Source organism: Trichoderma harzianum (assembly GCF_003025095.1).
Source record: "Trichoderma harzianum CBS 226.95 unplaced genomic scaffold M431scaffold_2, whole genome shotgun sequence".
NCBI lineage: Eukaryota > Fungi > Ascomycota > Sordariomycetes > Hypocreales > Hypocreaceae > Trichoderma > Trichoderma harzianum.
In genome coordinates, this window is record NW_020209250.1 from 557188 (window position 1) to 580717 (window position 23530).

At 52.4% G+C, this 23530-nt stretch overlaps 7 protein-coding genes across 7 annotated transcripts; 3 read left to right on the forward strand and 4 right to left on the reverse strand.

Moving 5' to 3' along the window:
• Positions 1–1437: 1437 nt before the first annotated feature.
• M431DRAFT_1393 (hypothetical protein) lies at positions 1438–2736 on the reverse strand (the record flags this gene model as incomplete). Its single annotated transcript, XM_024912590.1, has 2 exons — positions 1438–2558; positions 2646–2736. The coding sequence occupies 2 exons, from the start codon at positions 2734–2736 to the stop codon at positions 1438–1440; spliced, it is 1212 nt and encodes a 403-aa protein (XP_024778341.1).
• A 1029-nt stretch (positions 2737–3765) lies between these two features.
• M431DRAFT_477851 (hypothetical protein) lies at positions 3766–4911 on the forward strand (the record flags this gene model as incomplete). Its single annotated transcript, XM_024915613.1, has 1 exon — positions 3766–4911. One exon carries the CDS (start codon positions 3766–3768, stop codon positions 4909–4911), a length of 1146 nt encoding a protein of 381 aa, XP_024778342.1.
• Positions 4912–5293: 382 nt separating this feature from the next.
• Positions 5294–7865, reverse strand: M431DRAFT_282571 (hypothetical protein). Its single transcript, XM_024914029.1, has 3 exons — positions 7457–7865; positions 6881–7003; positions 5294–6820 (listed from the first exon to the last, which is right to left on the reverse strand). The coding sequence occupies exons 1-3, from the start codon at positions 7475–7477 to the stop codon at positions 5636–5638; spliced, it is 1329 nt and encodes a 442-aa protein (XP_024778343.1). The 5' UTR covers positions 7478–7865; the 3' UTR covers positions 5294–5635.
• Positions 7866–8637: 772 nt separating this feature from the next.
• M431DRAFT_282536 (hypothetical protein) lies at positions 8638–9288 on the reverse strand. Its single transcript, XM_024914028.1, has one exon. It carries the CDS (start codon positions 9168–9170, stop codon positions 8781–8783), a length of 390 nt encoding a protein of 129 aa, XP_024778344.1. The 5' UTR covers positions 9171–9288; the 3' UTR covers positions 8638–8780.
• M431DRAFT_503620 (hypothetical protein) lies at positions 9165–10124 on the forward strand. The gene has a single exon (XM_024918334.1). The coding sequence runs from the start codon at positions 9407–9409 to the stop codon at positions 9857–9859; it is 453 nt and encodes a 150-aa protein (XP_024778345.1). The 5' UTR covers positions 9165–9406; the 3' UTR covers positions 9860–10124.
• A 2745-nt stretch (positions 10125–12869) lies between these two features.
• M431DRAFT_75793 (hypothetical protein) lies at positions 12870–14252 on the forward strand (the record flags this gene model as incomplete). Its single annotated transcript, XM_024922389.1, has 4 exons — positions 12870–12953; positions 13087–13130; positions 13232–13870; positions 14072–14252. The coding sequence occupies 4 exons, from the start codon at positions 12870–12872 to the stop codon at positions 14250–14252; spliced, it is 948 nt and encodes a 315-aa protein (XP_024778346.1).
• A 1095-nt stretch (positions 14253–15347) lies between these two features.
• On the reverse strand, positions 15348–18899 carry M431DRAFT_477854 (hypothetical protein; the record flags this gene model as incomplete). Its single annotated transcript, XM_024915614.1, has 4 exons — positions 15348–16429; positions 16500–16612; positions 16723–18375; positions 18454–18899. The coding sequence occupies 4 exons, from the start codon at positions 18897–18899 to the stop codon at positions 15348–15350; spliced, it is 3294 nt and encodes a 1097-aa protein (XP_024778347.1).
• Positions 18900–23530: the final 4631 nt, after the last annotated feature.

Genomic DNA, 23530 nt, shown 5'->3' on the forward strand with positions numbered 1-23530 from the left:
ATCCTTGAGTCTTCCCAGCATACGAGTGCTGCAGCTCGTCGGCCTGGAACGCAATTTCGCTTTTGCATCTCCGAGGCCCCTTGTCCGGGACATGCAATCCATTCACCCTCACCCTCACCCTCACCCTCGCCGTCGCACCGCCCCGACGGACCTACATTGTTCTCCGTACGGAGCACGGAGTACATACATGCATGTAAACTGGCCAGTCTTTCGCGGCTGCTCCATGCAAACTCTTCGTCTGCCCATGTCTTGCTGCAACGTTCTGTCGCACTGCCAACTTCTGTCAGTTGACTAGCTCAACCCAATGCACCGGAATGGAGCACAGCAGACGTGCCAATGCTGACGCTATCGTCTAAACTGGCCATTGCCTGCAGGGCACTGACCTGGGAGCCCCTCTAACGGGGACTCGGTAACAAGGCATGGGCTCCTGGTCCTGTCCAGTTCGGGGAGGTCTCTTTTCCAACCCCCAACGCCTGACTCTTTGTGTCTTTCATTTTGCATGGCGAGGCCCCCATGTCGCTTCTAAAACAGCTCTCCTCTCCCCCGAGTGACGTCTCATCATGCGAAGCAGACTTGAGACGCAATGCACGTGGCGCAGGCGCAGAAACTTGTTGCATGGGCATGTTGATTTCGAAGTCGCGTGGTCCCCTGAGCAATTGAACTCATCCCTGCGAGCGGAGTCCGTGGAGAGCAAAAGGCGTGCTCCGTACCTGTAACCTGTAGGCCAAGCAATTTTTCTTGATCCGTAATATCTGCTGGATCATCACTTTTTCATGCTCACAACTGATTTACGGAGTTTAGGACCCAATGCAATCAGCGGCGGACTTCCTCGGCTCATTTCGTTTGCCTGTGTAATCAGGATGATTATCCTCCGCGTGGGGGCTGCCCACTGCCTGTCAAAATATTCGCATATACTCGTAGAGCCTCGCCTTGCTGATGTCTTTAATTTGCGTTGTCAAATAGCCGTCGATGCCGGTGATAATCGCCCGCGCGCCAACTGACTGGTCGGAGAAAAAGACCCATGATCGTCTAGCCGACCTCTCTGGTTCCTCCAATCAGCCATAAGCATATCGTTCGCTTTCATCCCTATGGTGGTACGACGGCCGGCATTTGTCTAGCCCTGCATCTGTATTCATATACGCTTGCCAAGCTCCTAACCTGCCGCCCCCAATTTCTTCTGACCCCTTGTCCCAAGTATGAAATAGTGCAGACAATGTGTATGCAAAGTGCTAGGTAATACCGAATGGTCCGTAAATGTCTATATAAATAGAAAAGACAAAAAAAAAAAAAGATTACCAAAATGTATCGAGCCCAAGTACGCCAACTGCCATATACAGAATATGATGTCTCCTAAAAATAGTCCTTTCTTTTTCTCTCTCTTTTTCGCCAAAAGTGAATATGACAAACCTCAAATCTTTATACTACTGCAATCGTTGCTTAGTCGTCATCATCTTTCCCCTGATAGTCGCCCAACAGAATATCGTCAATGCCGAGGCCCGTAGAGGAATTCCTAATCCACTCCGTCTCAACGCGGAAGAAGATCCACATCCACCGCCGGAACACCTCGAGTAGCTCAATCAAAAAGATTCCGCTCTCATAGTCACTAAATTTGTCCAGATGAGGGCTCAGCTTCATCGACCACGAGCAGCGCAGCATTAAATCGAGGCCAATGACAAAGTAGTACAGGCCAGCTGAGCGGAAGACGAGCCGATCACGCAGCCCCCACGGGTGGTGCACTGATGCTCGCTCTCGCGACGAGAAGAGTGTCAGATCCCAATCTTTGGCAACGTCCCAGTAGAAGGAGTAGAGCGAGTTGACCAAAACGGCGACCAGCCAAGCTCGGTGCAGCGCGACCATGTCGCTCTCTGGCCCGGCCCCCCTTTGCATGGCGCTTGTGATGATGACGGGGAATGCGGTAGAGTACTTGAGAGCGTTGGCCAGGTGTTGGCCACCCCAGCCCGAGGACTCCTTGTACGGGGCCCGTCGAACTCTCAGGTACTCGATGAGGCACTGCCGGAAACGGATGATGCTTGGCACAGCCATGAGCAGCGGAACAAAGACCGTCCCCCCGCAGCTCCTGTTGGGGTGGTCTGTCGAGGAGCCTCCGGCGCTGAGAAACATGCACAGCGTGACGAAAACGTCTCCAAACACCTTGGCATATGATGTCAAGACATCAGCCAGCAAGATGTCTCCAAACTTGCCATCCTGCGCCTCTGCAATGCCGCCTATGCTCACCCGCCGCAGCGTCGCAAGGAAGCGTCTTCGGCCACCGGTAGGCAGATTTCGCAAAGGAACGAAGAAGATGGCCACCAGCGCGACCAGGTATGTCATTGGCATCCAGTCGTAGTCAATGACCCGGGCTGGCACGTGCCAGGTGCACAGCCAGAACAGCGTTATGGACAGCGAAAACAGCGCCGTCAAGACTATTGCGAGTCGGTATGTAGACAGATGATGTGATATGTGCTGCGGCGAGCTTCGTCCAGGGTATCGGATCAAGGCGGGAACGTCGATTCGGAAGCCATGCAGCCAATGGAGGTTAAGGCCCCATCCCCAAACAGCTATTCAGCATGCTGTCAGCATTATCAATGCCCTCGTAGAAACATTGTTTCCCAAGGGAAAGCCCAAGGGGTGCAAACGGGACTAACCTAGAGTGACGATAAAGCCGACTCGGTACGGCAGAGGAAACACCAGGCTGAAGCCATCGAGCTGAGGCTCTACGGCCGGATCGCCATCCATGATGGAAACGTGTAGTCAACCCAATTGCACCCGCAAATAAGCATGAAGGGGTTAGACATGGAGCGGATGCCTCTGCGATTGATCCCGAGAGGAGGGCGAACGAACGGCTGCGTGTCTTGCTGCGCACGCTTTGTGTGTTGGTCAAGGCCAATGTCTGGGCAGTTCGATGAAGACGGGAGAAGTGATTTGATGTCTGAGGCGACAAAGGACCAAGCTGTCCCTTGCATTTTTTGGCGCCAAAATTAAAGGGTAGGTGCGGAAAAAGGTCCCTGCCGCAGCGCAATCTAGCAGCAATACGTCACTGCTAGTTTCTTAGCGGTAACTGTAACCGTAACTGAACAATGCCGAGATTCTGCTAACCCAAACAAAATAACAAGCGTAATCAAACTGATCTTCTGACATCTCTGATCAAAGGATTGAGGTTTTCTAGGTTTCGATACTGATGCCTCATGACTTTACCTATTAAAAGATTGATCAAACAACCGTCCGGAATAATGTTAGTCTTTGAGCATCGTCTTTCAACAAGTCTCCAGAAGTAGTCATCTCCAAACAGAGCATTTGCCCCATAGATGAACCATTTGCGTTCAATGTCGAATTCCTGAAAATAACAATCTCCAGGCTCAAAAATACGTTTCTCCATACTCACATGAAAGTAATGCCCTTGATCAATCTACTTTAGCACCAAACGCAATCTTGTTGCATCTGTATGTCACCACATGGCTTCGGGCAATCTTCCTTAGCCTAGCCGATTTCAACGGTAGCGGCACATGGGGCTCTCGTCAACTGTCCCGAGGTCCAGCGTATAGCGCTACAGTACAGCCGAAAGCTGCAATGGACCCAAAACTTTCAGCTTCCAAATCAACATCAACTTCCTCCAAACCGTCTCGCCATCCAAAACACCACTCCTCAAACACAATACATTTCAACACACAAACATTGCGACTTTCTTTAAATTCCACATAGCGAGCCTATCGCTTCGAACAAGAGAGAGAGGGGATTAAGAAAAAGGAGAACCCACAGACACCAACCATGGCCGCCACAACAACAACATCACCATCACCATCAACACCATCATCACAATCCTCATCCTCCACAACGCCCTACCCCTTCGCCGCAGCCCCCGACATCGTCCGCTCCCACCAAAAGGACGCCTACTTCACCGGCCAGCTCTCAAACTCCTTCACCGACCTCTACCGCCGCCTCTTCGGCGCCCGCTCCGCCCACTCCCTCGCCCCCGAACTTCGCACCGCCGCCTCCCTCCTCTACTTCGGCCTCACCACCCTCCCCGGCAACCGCACCCTCGGCGAAGAATACTGCGACCTCGTCCAAGTCGACGCCAGCAGCGCGGGGCTTTCATTGCCCGCCCTCCCCTCACGCGCCGCCTACATCGTCGGCACGATCCTGCTCCCCTACCTCGCCAGCCGCATCCTGCCCGGCCTCCGCGCCCGGCTACGAGCCCTTCTCGACCGGCGCCTCGCTACCTTAAAGCAGCAGGGCAAGACGAAGACGCGCCAGGCTCGCCTTCTAGACTACCTCTCCACACACCTCTCGTCCGTCACGTCCGCCGCGCCGCTGCAGGCCGTCGTCCTCGCCCTCTTCTACTTCAACGGCACCTACTACGAGCTCTCCAAGCGCCTCCTCTCCCTGCGCTACGTATTCACCCGCACCGTCCCCGACACCCCCGACCGCGGCGGCTACGAGCTCCTCGGCGTCCTGCTCGCCATCCAGATGGGCGTCCAGGCCTTCCTCCACGTCCGCGAAACCTTCTCCTCCGTCGCCTCCTCCCAGCGCGAGAGGGCCGCCTTCCACTCGGGCGAGCTTGACGTCTCGCTCAGCCACAACAACACCTACACCGCATCCAACAACGAGCTTCTGCTCAGCGGAACCAACGGGGCCCCAGCCAGCAAGGTAGACATCGCTACGACAACACACACGCCCATGAGCGGCATTCCGAGATTCCACCTCGAAAACGAGTCCACCATGGGATACATCAAGGGAAGCCAGCAGCGCAAATGCACGCTGTGTCTCGAGGAGATGAAGGATCCCGCCGCCACGCAATGCGGTCACGTCTTCTGCTGGGAATGCATCGGTGATTGGGTTAGAGAAAAGCCCGAGTGTCCTTTGTGCAGAAGAGAGGCCATGGTACAGCACATCCTCCCCTTACGCGTCATGTAACGAAACTCTTTTTTGAAATAAAATTCAGATGTTCTTGGATAGCTAGGTTGTAATACTCCATACATGTAGTAGTAGTAATACGTTGTTTGCAGGAAATGAAAACAAGATGTAGAAGAATAGATATGAAATAGAGCAGATGCCTCGTAAGGCTTGTCAGCCAATGATCCACCTCTTATGCCACCATACACAAAGAAAATGAAAAAAGGACAAGATAAATAAAACAAAGAGAATTGAAGCTTTCCCATCACACATTCCTCCCTTCATGGTATCATTCATCTCCGTCATTACTGCCCTCAATGCCCATCTTTCCGTCTCATACCACAGTATTAATGCCACAAGATTAGTTGACGACTTCCATTCCATGGCCAAGAGCAGCTACCTCTCGCAAACCCCAAATGTTTGCTCCGTAGGGGCGCGCCTTTTGCCACAGAATTCCTGGAAATGTTGTCGTCGATGTTGATGTTGTTACAGGGGGGGAAGACCAAGTGTGCCCGTCTATCCATGACCCTTTAGAATAGTATGACAGATAGAAGACATAGTAGTACAGTTCCGTTCCGGCCAAAACATATAAAAACGCTGTCAAAAGAAAGCAAGATGATCCAGCAAAAACTCCTTGTATCCAAGTAACACTGAGCAGGACCCGTCCTTTGGACGAGGCCGTCGAATTTTTGTTTTCCATTTTTTTCATGTTATGTTTTTTTTTTCGTTTGATTTCTTCTTTTGTTTATTCTTCACAAAAAAGAACAATTTCGCCTCGGTCGTTGCGTCGAAGTCGCAGAGATCGCCACAGTTCCTTCTCTTCCTTGCCCTTGGGGGAGCTAGAGCCGGCGGCTTGGCGCTCCCGGTGGAATCGCTTCAAGGCCTTGTTCATGCTGCAGCCGCGCTCACTCTCAGGTCCCTTGTTGACGAAGCTGAGGAAGACATCGGCACGGGGCTTAAAGACAATCATCTGCCCGTCGAGGTTCTCGTGTTTGCCGTCCTTGGAACCAGGTCGGAACTCGATGAGCTTGGGCTCCTTCTTCTCATGCCTGTGGGAGGAGTGCTTCTTGGAAGACGACTTGTGCTTGCTCGACTTGGTCTTGGGTGGAGGGCCAGAAATCATGCCAAAGAGGCTGTTGCTCATCGTGTGGGAATGGTGGCTCTTGTGGTGTCGAGAGTGCTTCGTCTTCTTGAGCGGGCTTGTTGGGGAGAGATCGGCAATGTTGTCTCCAGAGTAATCGGGTGAGGGTGGGAAGGCAGGTCGCATCATGTTCTTCAGGCCGCCAGTGAGACCAGAGTGAAGAACGGGAGGTGCATCAGCCATGATTTGGTCGCCAGTAACATCGACGTGCAAGCGCTTCCGCTTCTTGTCCTTCTTGGCATCGCGTTCCTTTGACCTCCGTCGCTCGGTCTTGGGTTGAGGGGTGGCGAGAGAACCCGTGGGTACAGGGCCGGTTCCGTATTGTACAAGCGGCTCTCCGTCTCGGTCCATAAGAACCGGCTCCAGGAGCTCTCCGCTCTTTGTCTCGTAGCGCACAAGAGAGGTGCTGTCGCTGGGACCAGGAGCTTTTCGGTCTCGCGCATGGCTCACGTTTGAGGCAGTCGGGGTTTGAGAGTTGTCTAGAAAGTCAAAGACGTTGACGTGGTCATCGTCGGCGGCAGATGGAGGGGTTGGCGCCTCGGGTGGAGGTCGAGACTTGTCTTCGTACTCGTGCCACGACTCGTATTCCTTGTCTTCGTTGACATCTTCGACAAATGGCTGCAGGGCCAGCGTGTTGGCCATGCCTAACCGATGCGAGTTCATGGTGGGCTGTTGCTGTTGATGTTGTTGTTGTTGTTGCTGCTGCTGCTGCTGCTGCTGCTGCTTCTTGTTGTTTTGCTTCGGCTTATACAATGCGCCTTGGTATTTCTGCTCTTCTGTCATGCAAGACTTGAGGGGTGCCGTGTTAGCCCTACCAAACAACAACCCCAGATTCAAGCCAGGACTTACTGTATGAGAACGGTATTCGACGCCGGGAAAGTATACCATGCAATCAATACAGGTAAAGGTTGCGCCTCGACAGCGGCTGCGATGAGGGTCAAGTTTCTTTTTGGTTAGGATGTCACCGCACTCCTATATGTAAACAAAGTCAGAGGACAAAGTCGAGGTCGAGGTAGAGGTAGAGGGCCGGGAGTTGATAAAGAGACTAGTGCAATGCAGAAGAGGTGATGCGAGATGTGGATGGATATATGAAAGCGCGGTTGCGGGTAGGGGGAGGGGGAGGGGAGTTTGCGAGACGAGACAGGGGAGTGGACCCGAGGGATCAGCGGGACGCAGCAGAAGGGATGCTTGAAATAGTGTTACTCGTCCGGCGCTGGACAGTAATACTAGCAGCCCTCATGGAGGGTGGTGTGTGCAAAGCAAGTGATGTCAGGCTATGAATAGGGCCAAGGCATATCGCATGTTGGAGAAGCGACCGGGGGGTGCGAGCGCAGCGCCACGGAAGGGAATGGCAGACCAGGCCAGGGGACTAGCCAAAGCATGGGATGGACAAGACAAAAAGCATGTAAGTTGGTTAGTGCGTACCTCACACGAGAAAGAAACCATGTTTGCGTCGCGATTGATTGGGCGCCCGAAAAAAAAGTTTGCCGGTTCCTGGATTCTGAGTGGCCGCAGGCCTTTTTTTCTCTCCTCGACGGGGGTTGCGATTCGACGACGAGCGGATGGAGAACTCGAGGTGCAGCGGCTGCGGCAGCGTCAAAAGCAGGCAGTCGGGATTCCAGCTGGCGGAAGAAGACGCCGGGATTCAGCAGAATTTTCCTGCTTTGTTGTTTTGTGTCGCAGAGGCAGCTGGGCAAATCGAATGAATGCGCGCAGTGCTTCGTGGCTCGCGGAGACGCAAGGGGTTGCTTTGTGCTTTGTTGGAGGAATGCGTCTCAGGATTGAGGGCGTGCGAAAGAGCAAAGAGAAGAAAGAGAAAAAATTGCAAGAAGAAAAAATAGAATCCGATAGGCCCTTTGATCAACGGGAAGAGGGAATGGAAGTGGGCAATGGGGAATGGAGGGGCGATTTAGAGGGGGGGAGGGGAGAAGAAAAGCCGCCAAGCAAGGCCTGGGTCGTAGTGCCGGGGAAGTGAGAAAAGTGGCAGTGAGATTGATGGAAGTGAGACGAAGGGGAAGAGGCTTGAACTGATAGTCGGCAGCTGGGGGGGTTATTTAGGATTTTAGTCTCCAGGGCTCAAAGCAATATTAATATTGGGCTTTGGGAGGTGAGCGAGGGATTGATCAAAATGGAATCACAACCTGGAAAGGCGGTAGAGATTTATCGCCGTCCCAGTTCCCGTTGTTGTTGCTGGTATTGAGTGCCCAGGTGGTAATTCCCAGCTCAGGTGGTGCCTGTAAAATAGTGGCGGTAGGTGCTAAGTGTACCGGCTAACTGCACTAGAAGCGCGTAATGGATGGTGGATGCCACCCTCCAAAGCTGCAACATGAATCTCCATACCCAGAGTTTGTTGTTCGCTTTTATCCTCTCGCCAGGCAAGGCGGCTACAGCTCCGTCGTACAGCTGGCCGTTGCCTCTGCCTGCGCCGCTGCACAACGACGTCGTTTGGCGGCACAGACCCATGAATTTTTCTTCTTTCTTCTCTTTCGTGTTCCAGTCCTGAGCCCTATCTGGCCGCTCTGATCCCTGTTGGGCACCAGGCGGCGCGGTAGGGCTTCTCTTTGGGAGCAAGCGAAAAGTCCAAAAATGCACCGAAAATCCTGCCTTGCTGCGGTGAACGGCAGAGAACCCAGATCTTTGTTGCCACTACTACTATACTCACCCCATGCCAGCTCCCAAACACACGCCCGGCAACCAGCGCCACAACTCGAAACTCGAGTGAGGCAGCGCGGCGATTGGCTGCAGAGCTTCATTTCCAGCAACGGTCACATGAGCTAATCAATGCAGATGCACGCCCCGGCGTCATCTTAGGCCGTCTAGTGCACGGCGATGGCCACTTTGGGGCTCTGCTGGCGATGTCGCCCAAGGAGTTGTTTGGCAGGGAAGAGCCAAGGCAACAATCGCTTAAAACCCTACCGTCGACGTGGATATCAAATTGTACCACAAACCCGAATTTTTCTTTGTTCATGGCGGCCCAAGACGTCGGTGATGACGGTGATGACGGTGATGACGACGACCTTGTCCGAGCCTTGCCATGGTCGAGACGGCAAGAAGAGAATGGAACAAGAGAAAAAAAAAAAAAAAGAGGCGGTCTCTTTGTTGTGCAGCCACGGCAGTAGCACAAGCACCTAAAAGTCATGGGGGCCAAAGAAGTGTGTCAACAAAGACTCCATCTAGTGCCGGTACGAGCGAGTGCATGAGCACTGACTGACAAAGGTTGTGAGCTGCTGTTTAGAGAAGCTCGCGGCTGCAAAGGCGAGAAGCCGTCATCACCGCTCTCTTCTTTGATACCCCATAATTTGTGCCTGTGCCTCGCCTCGCCTCGCCTCACTCAGACTCAACAAGACAAGACAAACGAAATCTTGGCAGGATGGTATGGCAGCATCGCCGCAGGTAAAATCCATCCTGCGAGCGCCAACATCAGCGCCAACGCAGACGCAATGTGAGGCATGGAGAGCCAACCGACCCCGTCAGCAATCCAACTGGACGCTGGGAGAGACGGTGCAGGCGCCTCGTCAGCGCCAGCCGGCCAGGGATGGGAATGGGAATAGTAACAGACGGACAGACAGACAGACAGACCATAAACAAGCAGCCCATGTCGACGCAGGGACGGGCCCAATCCACGACGTGACTGTGATGCGCGTCTGCCATCTTGCATTGCACCTTGGAAGGGGGAGGCTTTTGGGGCTGCGTCAAGCCCCCATTTGCCCAGCTTGCCTGTGCTTGTCCACAACGAGTCTCATGGATCACCCAGATGCAGCCAGGTCCTGCTGGGTTGGTGCTAAGGTAGTGCATGCATATTCCGTTCCATGGAATGGAGCAGGCTAACGAGAGACGGGGGCAGCGGATGGGTATTCCGGGTGTGTATTACGGAGTGCTGCTGGTACGAATGATATGGACTGTAATCTTGCGTCTGCTACTGTACTGCTGCTAAAACAGGTACGAGATCATATGGAACAAAGCCTTTATTGCCTCTTAGCCCGTTGGCTTCTGAGCTTATCAATGTCTCATGCTTCGGTCTCGATATTCTGCATGCCCACGCAGCAAACACGCGATAACGATCGTCGGCCTCCTCTCGCCATCCACCTCACGCGCTCCTCGTGCCACCGGCCGCTTGCCCACCTCCAAGATTCCGCCAGAGGTCATCTGTAACATTTAAAATGAGATGCGCGGCACGTGTGGCGACTAGATGCGCAGATGGATGGATGGAGAAGGGCTCCGTCCATGATGCTAGCAGAAGTTGCAGGCCAGCACTGGCTTGACTGGACTACCGCATACCTGCTTCTGGTCGGTGGAGGGAGGCATGCATGCTGCATCATGCATGTCTCAGAACCCAGGGCGGGATGGTGTCAAGTGAATACGGGCATGATTGTCTATCCGGTTCAAACGACTCATCATTCAGGTCCGGTACGGAGTTGGGAGCGCGGGCTAGCATTTTCATGATTGCTGCCGCTCGAGGCGAGAGACAAAGTCGCGCCCAGTAAGGAATGGCGTCGCATTAAAATGCTGCCACAATGTTTCAGACTTGCTCAGACACCAGGCGAATGAGAGCAGCGGAGCGGCCAATCTTGAATCCCTCAGCCAAGCCCGGCGATGCATGGTGATGAATTGAGGTCAATATTGGTACTAGACTAGCCCCGTGTGGTGGTTCTGCGACACAACCACCACGGCAGAGAATTGTGACGAGCTACTGGCACATCCGTTTCGCCCTGCTTATTGTGATGTCTCTATCCTGGCCGGCGGGGGCACCTACTCGAAGCGGGATCTTCTGTCCGTTGCCTCCGGTTATGCAGGTCCAGAGGCGCACTGCTTGCAAGCGAGTCAAAGGAAGAGGCACGGCGCCTGGCCTGGGCGGTGCAGATGCAGCTACAGCAGCTCGTACCTGTGCAGTTAAGCCACGGCTAATGCTGCTTTGCTCATCGGACCATGCTTTGTACGGATGCTGTCGAATGTTTGTCCTCGATGAATCTTCTAGAATGGGAGTTGACGATGATGGCATCATGAATGTGGAAAGTAGCATCAAATGAACCGTACGTTTCTAAGTGACTTACCTTGGCCGCAAGTACAAGATCAGAGCCAAGTCCAAGCCGGCATTCCCTCATCCGGGCTGCGCATATAGTATTACTACTCGTATCAAACATTGCTTCACATGAGATGTGATTCATCCGAGTCATTGATGTCGAAGATGGACACCGCTTCTGTGGTCTGTTGTCCTCGTACGCATCAGATCAGCCATCGAGCTCGTCAGCAATCAGCTGTTTGTCTGAGGTGAGGCTGGGCTGAAGCTGCAGCCGGTCGGTGAGTGCATGATGCAGAGCGTTTGCATTGCAGCAGCAGCAGCATCCAAATCCCTTCTTTTAGAAGCCAGCTGTCAGCCCTTATCTTGTGTCGCCAATGACAATTTGCTGTGGTGGGCTGCTGCCGAGGCAGATGGAGACTGGTAGTGGGCGGTCCGGAGGTAGGGAGTACCTTGTGGAGAGACCGCAAATGGCGCTGCGGCTAAGGTATCGGGTACTGATATTCGCAATCAAAGCTCACTTCCAGAAAACCCCAGATTTCCAGATCTTTGGGCCTTCAGCTCCTCGTACTACGACTAGTGGTGAATTTAGTGTTAGGCTGTCAATAGTGCCTGGTTGGCAGCTCCCTCGGCCCGCGAGAACCTCAATTATCCCCAGCTCAGCGCTTCCCTTGGTATCAGTTAGCAAGGCAGCGCTTAACGAGGCCAATTGGGCCTGGAGAACATCATCTCCATCCAACGCTGGCGGCTAACATCTGGCCTTTTGCCCGAATCAAATCACGGCAAATGGCTCGAAACGCGCCCGCGATGCCCTGCAGGGCAGCCTGGCCACCGCTCGCGCCTGGCGGAGATTGAACGTTTCCACTCCAATTTTCGTTGCAATCACAGCGCTGGAGCTAATCAAAATACTAATACTACTCACTACTCGTACCTGCTCGTTACCGTAACCAGATGCGCCGATGCCGATTCAACTATTACGGAGCATCTAACCGGGAAAGCAACGGTCCGTCTGGCTCCCTGGATTCATTTGGTTGGGTTGGGGAACTTTTTCGGTCGATTAATTTTTTTTTCTCTTTCCCTTCTCCCCTCCTAATCTCTCCCTCTCTCTCTTTTCTCCAATTCCTGGATTCTCACCATCACGCTCCTTTCTTTATTTTCCTTTTCCTTCAAACTCTCCCTTCTCTTCTTCTGGCGAAACCCGGTCACCGACTCGACGCTGATGAACGCAATGCAGCCTTGACAAAGGGAACACAACGATTCGACACTTGCCTCCAGGCAGCGGCATAGCCAATCTGCACGGTGGCGTCCAGTTCAACTGCATCCAGCGGCCGCGAGTAGATCCACGTCGACTAAGCTGACCTGTCGTTATAACCTATAATCTATCATCCTTATCATTTTTTACTTCATCTGCCTTCATTGGCTTCTCTGGACGACGTCTCCTGCCTCTCTTCCGACACCCCTGACCGACAGCAAACTTTTGGCGCTTCCGAACACAAGAGGGTGGGCATTCGGCTGAACCGTGCCACAGCAGTCCGGTGGATTAACCGCGAATATCAATCTCAACAAGCGCTGGCCTCCTAATCCGAACAGCTCGCCTCACTTTTGTTCAGACCCGGGCCCTCTTTTTTCCTCTTTTATTCCCGAGTACTACATGTTGTCGTGTCATCGGGCTGAATTGCTGTGGCTTGGGTATGGGACCACATGCGATATTCAATCCGACGCTCGGCTGCATCACCTTCTCCCAAGAATGGAAAGATGACCCCAAACTCCAACACACCCCCTCCCGGCGCAACAAGCAATAATCACCACCACAACAACAACATGGCGAACGGCTACTTTGGCCAGACCGCCTCTTTCCTGACCTCTGCGGCGGGCTACATGCGCCTGCCAGCTCTGGCATCAACGGTAAGCCAGCGACATTTTGCATCCTGCATTCTGCATTGTGCATTTGCGTCTGCATCTGCGTCTGCCTCTGCGTCTGCATCGTGCCATTGCGATTGGAGAGAATCTCGACTGACCGCGAACCGTGACTCAACAGGGCATTGTCGCCATCCTCACATCCCTCCTCTACTTTAAACAAAAGTGCGTCGAGCTTACTCTTACTCCCCCCACCGTCCAACGTCGGCGCTGGCATTGGCATTCCTCCTCCATCGCGGGCATCGAGCTGACAATTCACCGTGCAGGGCGCTCATTTATCCCTCTCATATGCCGCCAAACTCTCGAACCGACATCCCACGACCTACGCAGTTCGGAATCAAGGATTTCGAAGAGCTGGTGATCCCCACCGACGATGGCGAGAAGCTCTCGGCTTACTACATTCGCGGCCCCCGTGGCGGCAAGAACTCGGACATCACAATCCTCATGTTCCACGGCAATGCAGGCAATATCGGTCACCGCCTCCCCATCGCGCGCGTCTTCATCAACATGATTGGGTGCAACGTCTTCATGCTCGAGTATCGAGGATACGGCGCCTCCACGGGCGAGCCAGACGAGGCGGGCTTGGGAATCGACGCCCAGACCGGGCTCAACTACCTGCGCGAGCGAGCAGAGACGAGGAACCACCGGTTTGTTGTTTACGGCCAGAGCCTCGGTGGAGCCGTCAGCATCAAGTTAGTGGCCAAGAACCAGGACCGGGGCGACATTGCGGGTCTGGTGCTGGAAAATACTTTTCTCTCCATGCGCAAACTTATTCCCTCGGTTCTTCCACCTGCCAAATACTTTACTCTGCTGTGCCACCAGGTATGGCGCAGCGAATCCCTCTTGCCGTCCATTGACAAGATTCCCATCTTGTTCCTCAGCGGACTGCAAGATGAGATTGTCCCGTAAGTTCAAACTCTACTTTCTTTCTATTTCCCCGGATCATATGATGAACAAATTGCATCACCCACAAAATCTGAACCATTCACCTGGCTCTGATTAAAAACCTTTTGATCAAACCCTGAACGATCCCACCCAAGACAACCTTTTTTTTTTTCCAAATACGAGTGCCGGATATCAAAAACTGACAAGAAATATCTGTCCAGTCCCAGTCATATGACCCAACTGTACAATGTCTCCACCTCCCCCAGCAAGACGTGGAAGACATTCCCTGGTGGCGATCACAACTCGAGTGTGCTAGAGGAGGGTTACTTCGAGGCCATCTCGGAGTTTATAGCTGACGCCCTGGGCAGCAGCGCACCCATCACGGACGGCAAAAGCCAGTGATGGAGCTGCACCTCACCTGTTCGTGATATAACCACCGTTCAGGCATATATCCCGTCCCGGCGGAGCATGGCGATAGCTGCATCAACGGGCCTCTGCAGAAACGCTCTGACGCGTCTTCTCTTTTGCATGCTGACTCCGTATACGCACAGCAGACGCAGCAAATGGGAGATGTCAGCTAGATAGAAAAGAGGGCGGCCCGAGGCGAGACAGGCCAAGCGTGTGGGATGTATGTGGTTCCCGTGCCCATGTGACGATAATATTGGAGTGTGTGTGGAGGGAAGAAGCGTCGCGTGATTATACCCAGCCCGAACATCTACATGAGTCTTGTTGTTTTTTTTGTTATCTGCATCTTCTTATTACTTGAAGAGGGAGATGGTTTTATTCCCATGTGCAACGAATTTTAATTTTTCGGCTGCTCAACGCAAATTTTTTTTGTGCGCATCATTTTTTTTTTCATACACGCACACCTGTGTTTTCTCCACTGGTGAACAAAAAAACGACGCGTGTTGCAAGCGATACCTATTATTGGTCGGCATATTCCTTTTTTTTTTTTTTATTCTCTCTCTGGGATTACTTTTTTTCTTCTTTTCTATACATCTGCATGATGAGGTAGGTAGCAGCAGCAGCAGCATATATCAGTACATTACGGGTACGACAACGGCCAACAACCAAAAAAAGTAGCGTGGGGAATTTTAGAGGTCGGGTTATGGAGATGGGTTATTTTTTGCTTAGGTCCTAGAATCGGGGGCGGTTTATATTCATAGATGGGATACGGCGTATGAGAAAGAGGATAATTAAATAATTTAATGTTTTTTTTTGATTTATTATTTTTTGACTTTTTTTTTCTCGTTTGTTTTCTTGGGTTTTTGGTGGGCTTTATGCATATGCATGTTGTCCACTGCGTATATCTACTTATACCTGTTTCCAATTACTTGAGCTCATCAAGTTGGATATACAGCTTCTAATTCCCGTTCATCACCTGTTTGCCAATACTGAAATGAATATCTTATTTGACATCCATAACCAATGCAATGCCGCCATAATGAAGTCTCGTAACCACCATGTATAAGAAAACTCCATCCCCACGCCCCAAAATCAACACTCAACATCCCCATCAAGCTGCGCCGTCCAAGACGCACTCGGCGTCACAGCCTTCTTCTTCTTCAACCCAAGCAGCAGTCGTTTTCCAGATCCGCCGCCCGAGGCCGCCGGTGTTTCCACCTTGACCTCGTCCTTCTTCGCCGCGGCCCGTCCCGCGACGGCGCTCCAGCCCGAGGAGTCGTTCTTGCTAATGTCTTCCCTGCGCGAGATGTTCTCGTTGTCGTCGACGTGGCAGAGCAAAATGTTGCCCGCGACATCAAGACGCTTGATTGTGCTCTCGAGGCGAGGTTTCATGTTCTGCAAGGCTTGCTCGACGGCGGCAGGCGTGAGGAAAGAGGAGTAGTGCGCCGTGGCGCGGATGAGAATCTCATCTGAAGGCAAGAATGCCGTCTTAAAGTGAAAGGCCGTCTGGCTCGCGAGGTCGGCACGAATAGCAGCGTCGACATCTTCCATGGTAAGACCAAACCGAGGAGAAGTGAGGAGAAACGCGTTGAACGGATCAACTATGACAAGCGGGGGAGGAGTCGGGGCTCTCGAGTTGGCAGCGGCTGCGGCAGCTGCTTCTGCCGCCTGAGAGTCTCTAATCTTGACGCACTGCGCCAGGGTCTTGCTCGGCGCAGAGACAAACTTGGCGCCTTTCCATACGACGACGTAGCGATACGGCTCGAGATCCTCGCTTTTGCTCTCCAGACCGTAGTCTTGGGCCAACACATGCAAAAACTGTCGTTGATGGTTAGGCATCGGCTTATATCTCAGTCGCTGCTCGTTGGGGCTCTTGGAAAAGACCCGGAACTCGCGCTCCTGAGTCTCTGCCCAGGAAAGATTCTCCTTGAAAAGACGAAGAGTCGTATCCGAGTAGGGAACGTGATCGTTGGCGTGAGAGGCGGGATCAATGTTGAGAGCCGCGGCAAGACGCCTGTTTCGCTCTAAGCGAAGACACTCGTCGTCACATTTAAGCTCGGGACGAGATGGCGTGGGATTGGAGCTGCTGGCGAGACACTTGACGTCCTGTTTACGCAGGCCGCAGGGGCAAGCGGTAGTCGTCTTGGCTGTACAAGGGGCTGATTCGTTGCAAGCTGTGTAGGTTTGGGTTAGAAACTCTTCTTACTCCGCTTTCAGTTGGCTTGGGCTTAATCTTGGACTTACGAGTCTGACCATGGCATGGATTCTGGCAAGCATGGTCACAGAACAGCTTAGTCTTGCCGCAGACTTGGCCGCAGGTCTGACTAGAACTGGCACTATCCTCGCACTCTCCTGGCCTATGACATAGTTTCCGGCACTTGTGCAATCTAGAAATACTATATCAGTACATGCCGAGAACCTTGATGGGTAGTTCAACAGAAACATAAAAGAAACACATGTCACGTACCCGCACTTCAAGCTCTTCCCGCAAGGTCGACCGCAGTGCGCTGCTTGAAGGTGGCAGGGCTGGCTGTGCAGCTTCTCCTTGCCGCAAGCACACCACTTGTCTACCAAAAACGGGCACTTGGGACAAGATATGTCGTCCATATGGCAGTTATGCTCAACGGGCGGGTGTCCGCAAGCTGGTCGCCTCGGGCAGTTAAATCGACACTCGGGAGCGTGAGTCCCGCAGGGCTGTGGCGGCTGAAGCACCGTTCGGCCACAGTTGCAACTGATCTCATGGAAAATGGCTTCGGGGCAGCTTGCGCATGCTCCGCGATGGCATATCTGCTGGCAGTCATGGCTGCGGCATTTCAGCGGCCGTCCACACGTCCTGATGCAGATGTGCTCGGCTTCGACGGCAGATTCTGCTGCCGGTCGATTTTTCCTTTTGCTCGCTGCCTGCCTCTCCGCAGCCTTCTTCTCTCCTGGACAGCAGCGCTCGCCACACTTGTGACGGCCGCAGCTCAGATTCGCTTGGCATGTTCTCATGCACCACGGCTGTTGGACATCTCCCTGGTGACAGACGGATGTAGATGTGGTTCGGCCACATCGACACGAAATATCAATCACCTCCATACAGAATCCACAGTCACCGGTGTGGCATTTGGCCTTGCATAGGTGGCCACAAGGGAGGAGCTTTTCACAAACTCTATCACAGTGAGGAACCGGATCTTCGCAAGATTGCCTTGGAGCCTGCAGAAAATTCTCAAGAGGTGTCTTGCCACAAGGGCAGTGGGTAACCACGTCGGGGGAATAGGGACAATGGGCCGGATGCTCATCCTGGGCGTGGCACGTCGCAGAGCAGCTGTGAGTCCCGCAATCGAATTTCCTCTCACAAGGCGTGAGGCAGCTGAAGGAGCCCTCAAACCATGAGGCGTCCTCTACACTGTATGAAGATTGCACATCCTGCCGCTCGAAGCAAGGGATTTTCTTCTCGACACGCCCGCAGTAACACTTTGCTTCAACCTTGAGATCGCAATCTCCACAGAGTCCGGGATGACATGGGTTTGGGCAAAAGTGCTCTCCGCAGGGCAAAAGATCACCGCAGATCTCCTGGCAGCTCCAACCATTTTCGTAGTCGGTCTCTCTGCACAGCTTCTGTGAGGTATTCTTCCCGCAAAAGCAAGACTGCGTAGGGCCCACAAGACCACACGGGGGACATGGCCCGGCATGACATTGAAGGCCGCAAGGATGTGGGCACGTTCCTCGAGGCTTTGAGCATGTCTGCCCACAAGAATGCGGCGGGAGCGATGTGCTTGAGGGCCTCGGGTTGATATCTTTCCCACACCAGCAGTGATACGAGCCCGGTTCATCGGACAGCTTGGAATTACATCCCGGGCATCTCCATAAATTCTCCGGCTGAGACTCTGTTGGCGGCCGGGCAGCATTCTGCTTCATTTGGTTGTGGTACCACTTCTTGGCACACTTGAGATGAACAACTGTCCAACAAACATTGCAAGACCACACGTGAGACTTGCGAAGGACCTCGTCCGTGCACACTGCGCACTCATAGTTTCCATGGCTAATGTCCTCATGAATCCTGGTTCCAAGGTCTGCGGCGGTTGACTTTGGAAGCTTCACCTCAGACTGTTTAGAGGTCTCAGCCTGCCTTGGCTTGCTAAATGGGTACGGCAATCAGTAACTACTACAACACTTACGGATACAAAGTGGTGAGCTGCGTGATTAGGATACTTACGCCCTCGGCAATACTGGCTGACCAGGAACAAACTCAGGAGCTTCCGCACTTAATGAAAGAGCATCTGATGGCGTTTCGTCCGCTTCAACGGTGAGGTGACCGCCAAATCGCCGCGTCGGGCCCGGCTGCGGACCTCGAGGGGCGCTTTGCCTGGCGCCACCTCGCTCGCCCTGCCGCGGCCCTCTTCTGCCGCCTCTTCCTCCGCGAGATGATCTTGAAGGGTTTGACGAGGATGCTGCTTCCTGCTGTGATGGAGCTGCAGTGGATGTTGGAGGGTTCTCTGAACTCTCGGTCTGTAAGGCTAGCTGCCCTTGAGTTCCTTGAGTGGAACCTGTGTGATGCCCTCGTCCTCTGCCACCACGACCCCTGCCTCTACGAGCTCGTGAAGCCCCTCTAGAGGCACCTTGCGCCTGACTCTGAGCCTGTGAAGCCTCGCCTTCGGGCATTATTACAGCTGAGCTCTGGGGAGAGCTTCCTTGTGGTTGGTTTGCGATTTGATCGTCGTGGTGCATGAAAAGTTGGTAGGGCTGAGTGAGAAGACGTATCTGAGTCTGAGGCTCCAAGCTGGGCAATATGGCGCTATCGCACAAAACGACGAGTACTAACAATCCGAACAAATGAAATTCAAAGTGATGAGACGAAGTTGAAAGTTGCGGCGATGCGCCAAAGGAGCGCTCGTGGCCTTGATATTGGAAAGATGGAATCTTTGAAATTCATCGAAACTTTGGTGGGTCTCAGTGCCTTGTGTGGCAAAGCGGCAAAGCCTCACGCAACGGCTGCTGACAAAGGCATCGTTTTTGGCTGCTAAGACGTGTGAGTCACTGAGATTGCGGAGAAGGTAAAATTGGCCAATCCAACCGTCTGTGGTAAATGAAGTTTTCTGAGAGTCATAGTCATAATAGCAGCATGATGGGAGTCAGCCTTCCTAATACTGGAACAAGCATCGAGGGTTTTTGTCGTTTGTTGACTCAAATCCAGGGGTGTAATAGTCCTGTGGGCTTATTGCGAGCAATAATTAGGTGGGAGTGTTTGCACTCAATAATATGCCCTGCATTTCATCTCTCTAAATGGGTAAGAATGGGGGCGGTGCGCCAACTGCGGAGTCGATGACTGACCAACAAGGAATTTTTCTTCTTTTTCCCCATGATCCATAGCAGTGAGGTGAAATCGGTAAATTGAGACTTACATGGTAGTTGGCAGTAAGAGGTAAATACATCGAGGTGGAGGAGTGGGCGGCTTTTATGGTGATGCTACCCTGTAGCTTCATGAAATCATGAAATTTACATACAATGCATCGAACAATCAATCAGCTTTTGGTACCATATTGTAAACTAAGGGAGCGTCTATTCAACATCTCAATTTTGCTATCCAGCATCTCGCGTCGCAAATAATACTGAGCACTGGACGAACACAGTTATAGTAGTGGTTAACAGAGAAATGTAATGGTAAATACTCGAGAAAATATAGCCATAGTGGCAGATACTTGAAGAACTGGGTACTATATATATTCATAGTAAATAAACGGCTTTCCGGTTCTAATGCTCGAAGTCCATTCAGTTGCTGGAGTCCTGGATAGCTAACTTGATGTGCTGAGTACCTAGTAGCTAGTCCCTTGAGTACCCATACATGAGAACATGTCCATACCTCTTGAGAGGAAGAGTATAGCAATTGCTTTCTTTTTCAACTAACACGTACTCGTAGGAATCAAGGATACATCTACCCCACGCCAGACCAGATGTCAAAAAGGGCATGAAAATTGGGCGCTGCGGGGGAGGCTTAAGTCAAATGCTATATGTACAGAGTATCAAAGACTAAAAAGCACTTTAGCCCAATGTCTTGAAGCCGGCTGTAGGAACACTACTCTATGTGCATTTTATATACAATCCTCGAAATAATTTGCTCTATTTACTACTCACTGCCGTAGAGTTTCTCCACGCATAGGTATGTACGTCGATGGCTCTCTGGACGATTCTCCAAGGACAATAGTACTCAAAAGAGACCAAAGATGAGAGTCCTGGGCTTCCATCCAACAAACCTGAGTGCAATATCGTCTCTGGCGGTGAGTCCAGTACTATCAATAGCTTCCTTTAGTCATGATCAGCAGACGGAATATATTAATGTGGCTTGAGCGGCTGAGACCAATACACCAATAAATGTAGGCTGCATGCCAACCGCCTTGGCGCACCCCAGGAGAGAACACAAGTATCAAGTAAACTCATGCATGCAACTTGGATTCTCTGAATCCCTTGGCATCCACCGCATCTGGAGGGTGTTGTATTTGTATTACCCGTTTTGATCATGAGTGGCTGTCTGCGGTGTGATAAACATACGGCCAAGTTACGTGAACATGGCCGCGTGCTCTTGGTCATGCAGGGCTCGGCTTGATGTCAAATGAGTCTATTCACTTTCAATACACTCCTTACAATCTCGGTAGATACGCCACAAACAACCCCTTTATGACCTTGGAATAGACACTTCTAGCCGCTTCTCAATGAAATGACTAGTAGTGTATGTATTGCTTTTCCCTGATTCTGCTATTAGTTGGTCTCGATGCGGTGCTGTAGGAGTAAAAAGTAGGGGCAGGGAACCAAAGGGCGGCTGTACAGACTCGCTACACATACTCTGCATTAGCCAGCGCAGAGTAACCCCAGTTGAAGCCAGCTTCTCTGGAGTTGACGACTGTTTGGATTCGCTGTTTCCCCCTGTTCGTCACATACTGGGCGTAAATAGTTATATGCACTGCACTTCGTATCGAGCAATGTTTACAGTAGGTTGCTTTCTCATCGCAGCACGCATCCTCCCCAAAGCGGACAATGTTAAGCCCAATGTGGTGCCGCTGGGTTCAAGAACGAGACTCGGGGCGCTCCCCAAGGCAGCCATTCAACGACGGCGAGGCGCAATTTTTCTGTGTGCTCAGCTGCATGAGCGTACATATCGTACGTGGAGGTTCGAGTGCATGTAAACGATAACGCAGAGTCGCTGACAGGGGGGGCCAAAGGGCTAGTGTCCTGACGCTGGCAAGGATGGGGGGACTGGGACTGCTGATAAGTTCGCAACTTGGTGCGGCTGATGCTCCCCTTGGCTCGATTCGATTCCGCGTGGATAAGAGATCGGCTGGGATGCCCCGAGAGTGGGAATTGGACGGGATGTCGTTGGCGGCATGGCGCAGTCTATTGGCCGCGGCGAAAAGGCGCCTGGGCTTAGCATCCAATCCCAATACTGGAGTATCCACGTCCGAGGCCTTGTATGTACGGATCATGGATGTACGAGTGCTCGTACTTGTACAATCACCGCTTGATCGCTTTTGCCGATACGAGATGCGGCCTGAGCGCCATGCATGAGCATTAGCATGAGCGAGGGCTGGCTCGGAAGAAAATCTCTAGCCCAGGACAGCTCCATTGCCCTTGGCATCACCAGATGGATGGACAAGATGAGAGGCAAGGGCCCGCACTGTCGACACCCGAGGCCTGCACTCCACGTGCCTGTGGTTGGTTGTTCTACTTGTAAGGAATTACTAGATACCTGTGAGTGATACGATACGAGCATTGATTATCCAGCATTGCCGAGCAAGAAGCCAGCGGGTGTCGGCCAATAGACGCCCGGAGCATCGAAGGATGTGTATCTGGACCCAAGTCTCGCATCCAACAGTGGGAGCAATAGTAGCATTGAGCTGGCCTTGCATGAATTAGCCCTGTGGAATAGCAATGCTGGGCACTCGTAATGGCAAAGGGGAAAACGGTGGGTGCGTGTGCTCGTATGTGCGTGTCTGCACAAGCAAAAAAAGAAGAAACGAATCAACTGCACCGCCGACTTTTGTGCCTCCGGTGGCGGGGCATTTTTCATGCATGAAGGCATCCAAAGTGGTGGCGAGGAACAATTGAATGTGACGTCTCTGTTTTTCCCCTTCTCCCTTCCTTTGTTTTTCTTTTGTTTCCTTTCTTTTTTTTTGCCCCTGGCAGAATTAGTTTGAACCGGTGCTGACCACTCCGCCAATAGAGTTTTATTGTTGTTTTCTCCAACTAAAACCAAAGACTCGGTGCATTCCCAGTTGCCAAGACGGACTGCGGAACCCATTGCCCACAAATAAGCACTTGGCAAGTGTCTGTCATTACAGTACCTTTGGTCTGCAGAATGAGAGGGGAGCGTCTCTATGTGGTTTGGTTTGGGACAAAGCCAGCGAGCTGGACACTCTCGCTTCCTTGCATTGAACTATTATTACTACTAGCAGTACCCAGTACCAGCCTAGGAAGCTGCACAAGTAATACCTACAAAGCAAGATGCACGACAAGACCAGGCCGTGAAAAGTCTATCCAGGCCGGCACGGGGATCCCTTGCTCAACATGGCAGTACTTTATGTAGCAGTACGGAATATTACAAGGTACGGTAGCTGTGCGTGTGCGTTTGCGTGTGTATGGCTAGCCTGGTTTGGTTGTTGGATGGTCAGTCGGCTTCCAAGAGCCGGCAAGACACGACAAAATTAGAAATGCTCACAAGTGGCATGACGATTTGCCCTTGAATGCTACCGCATGTGTACATGTAGGTACTTACTTGCTCGCATCTCTCAGAAATGCAACAGCAAGGCAAGGGGGAAATACAATGGAAGCCAAGCCAAAGCGTGGTGGTGACAAAACTCAACACCACATCATGTTTCAGGTCTCCCGCAATACATACTTTGTACGCTCTCGCCCTCCCGCTGACTGTTGCCCGTTTCTGCCCTCTACACTAAGGAATTGGCGTCGACTTGGCTGCCGACGCCGGTCAATCGCACCCGATTTTCCCATCCACACACCAAGCGGCCCTTTTTAATTTTTTTCGCTGGCTTCTTCCTCGTGCCTTAGTTCAGCCTGAAGAGGGAACTGTGCCTGAGCCACCTCAGCTTCGGCCAATCCCCCACTGGCTAGTCTTATCATGCATGTTTGCAGCCTCCAGGGGAATCGTTGCCAGGCAAAGTCCGTCAAAAGTCCCGATAGCCAGCCGACGAGCCTCGGTGCGTGCCTCGTATAAAAGTCTATTACACTGGCTTTTGCTTGTAAGTCGTCTTAGCGCTGAGAGAGATCAGGCTCTGAATCCGATCCGT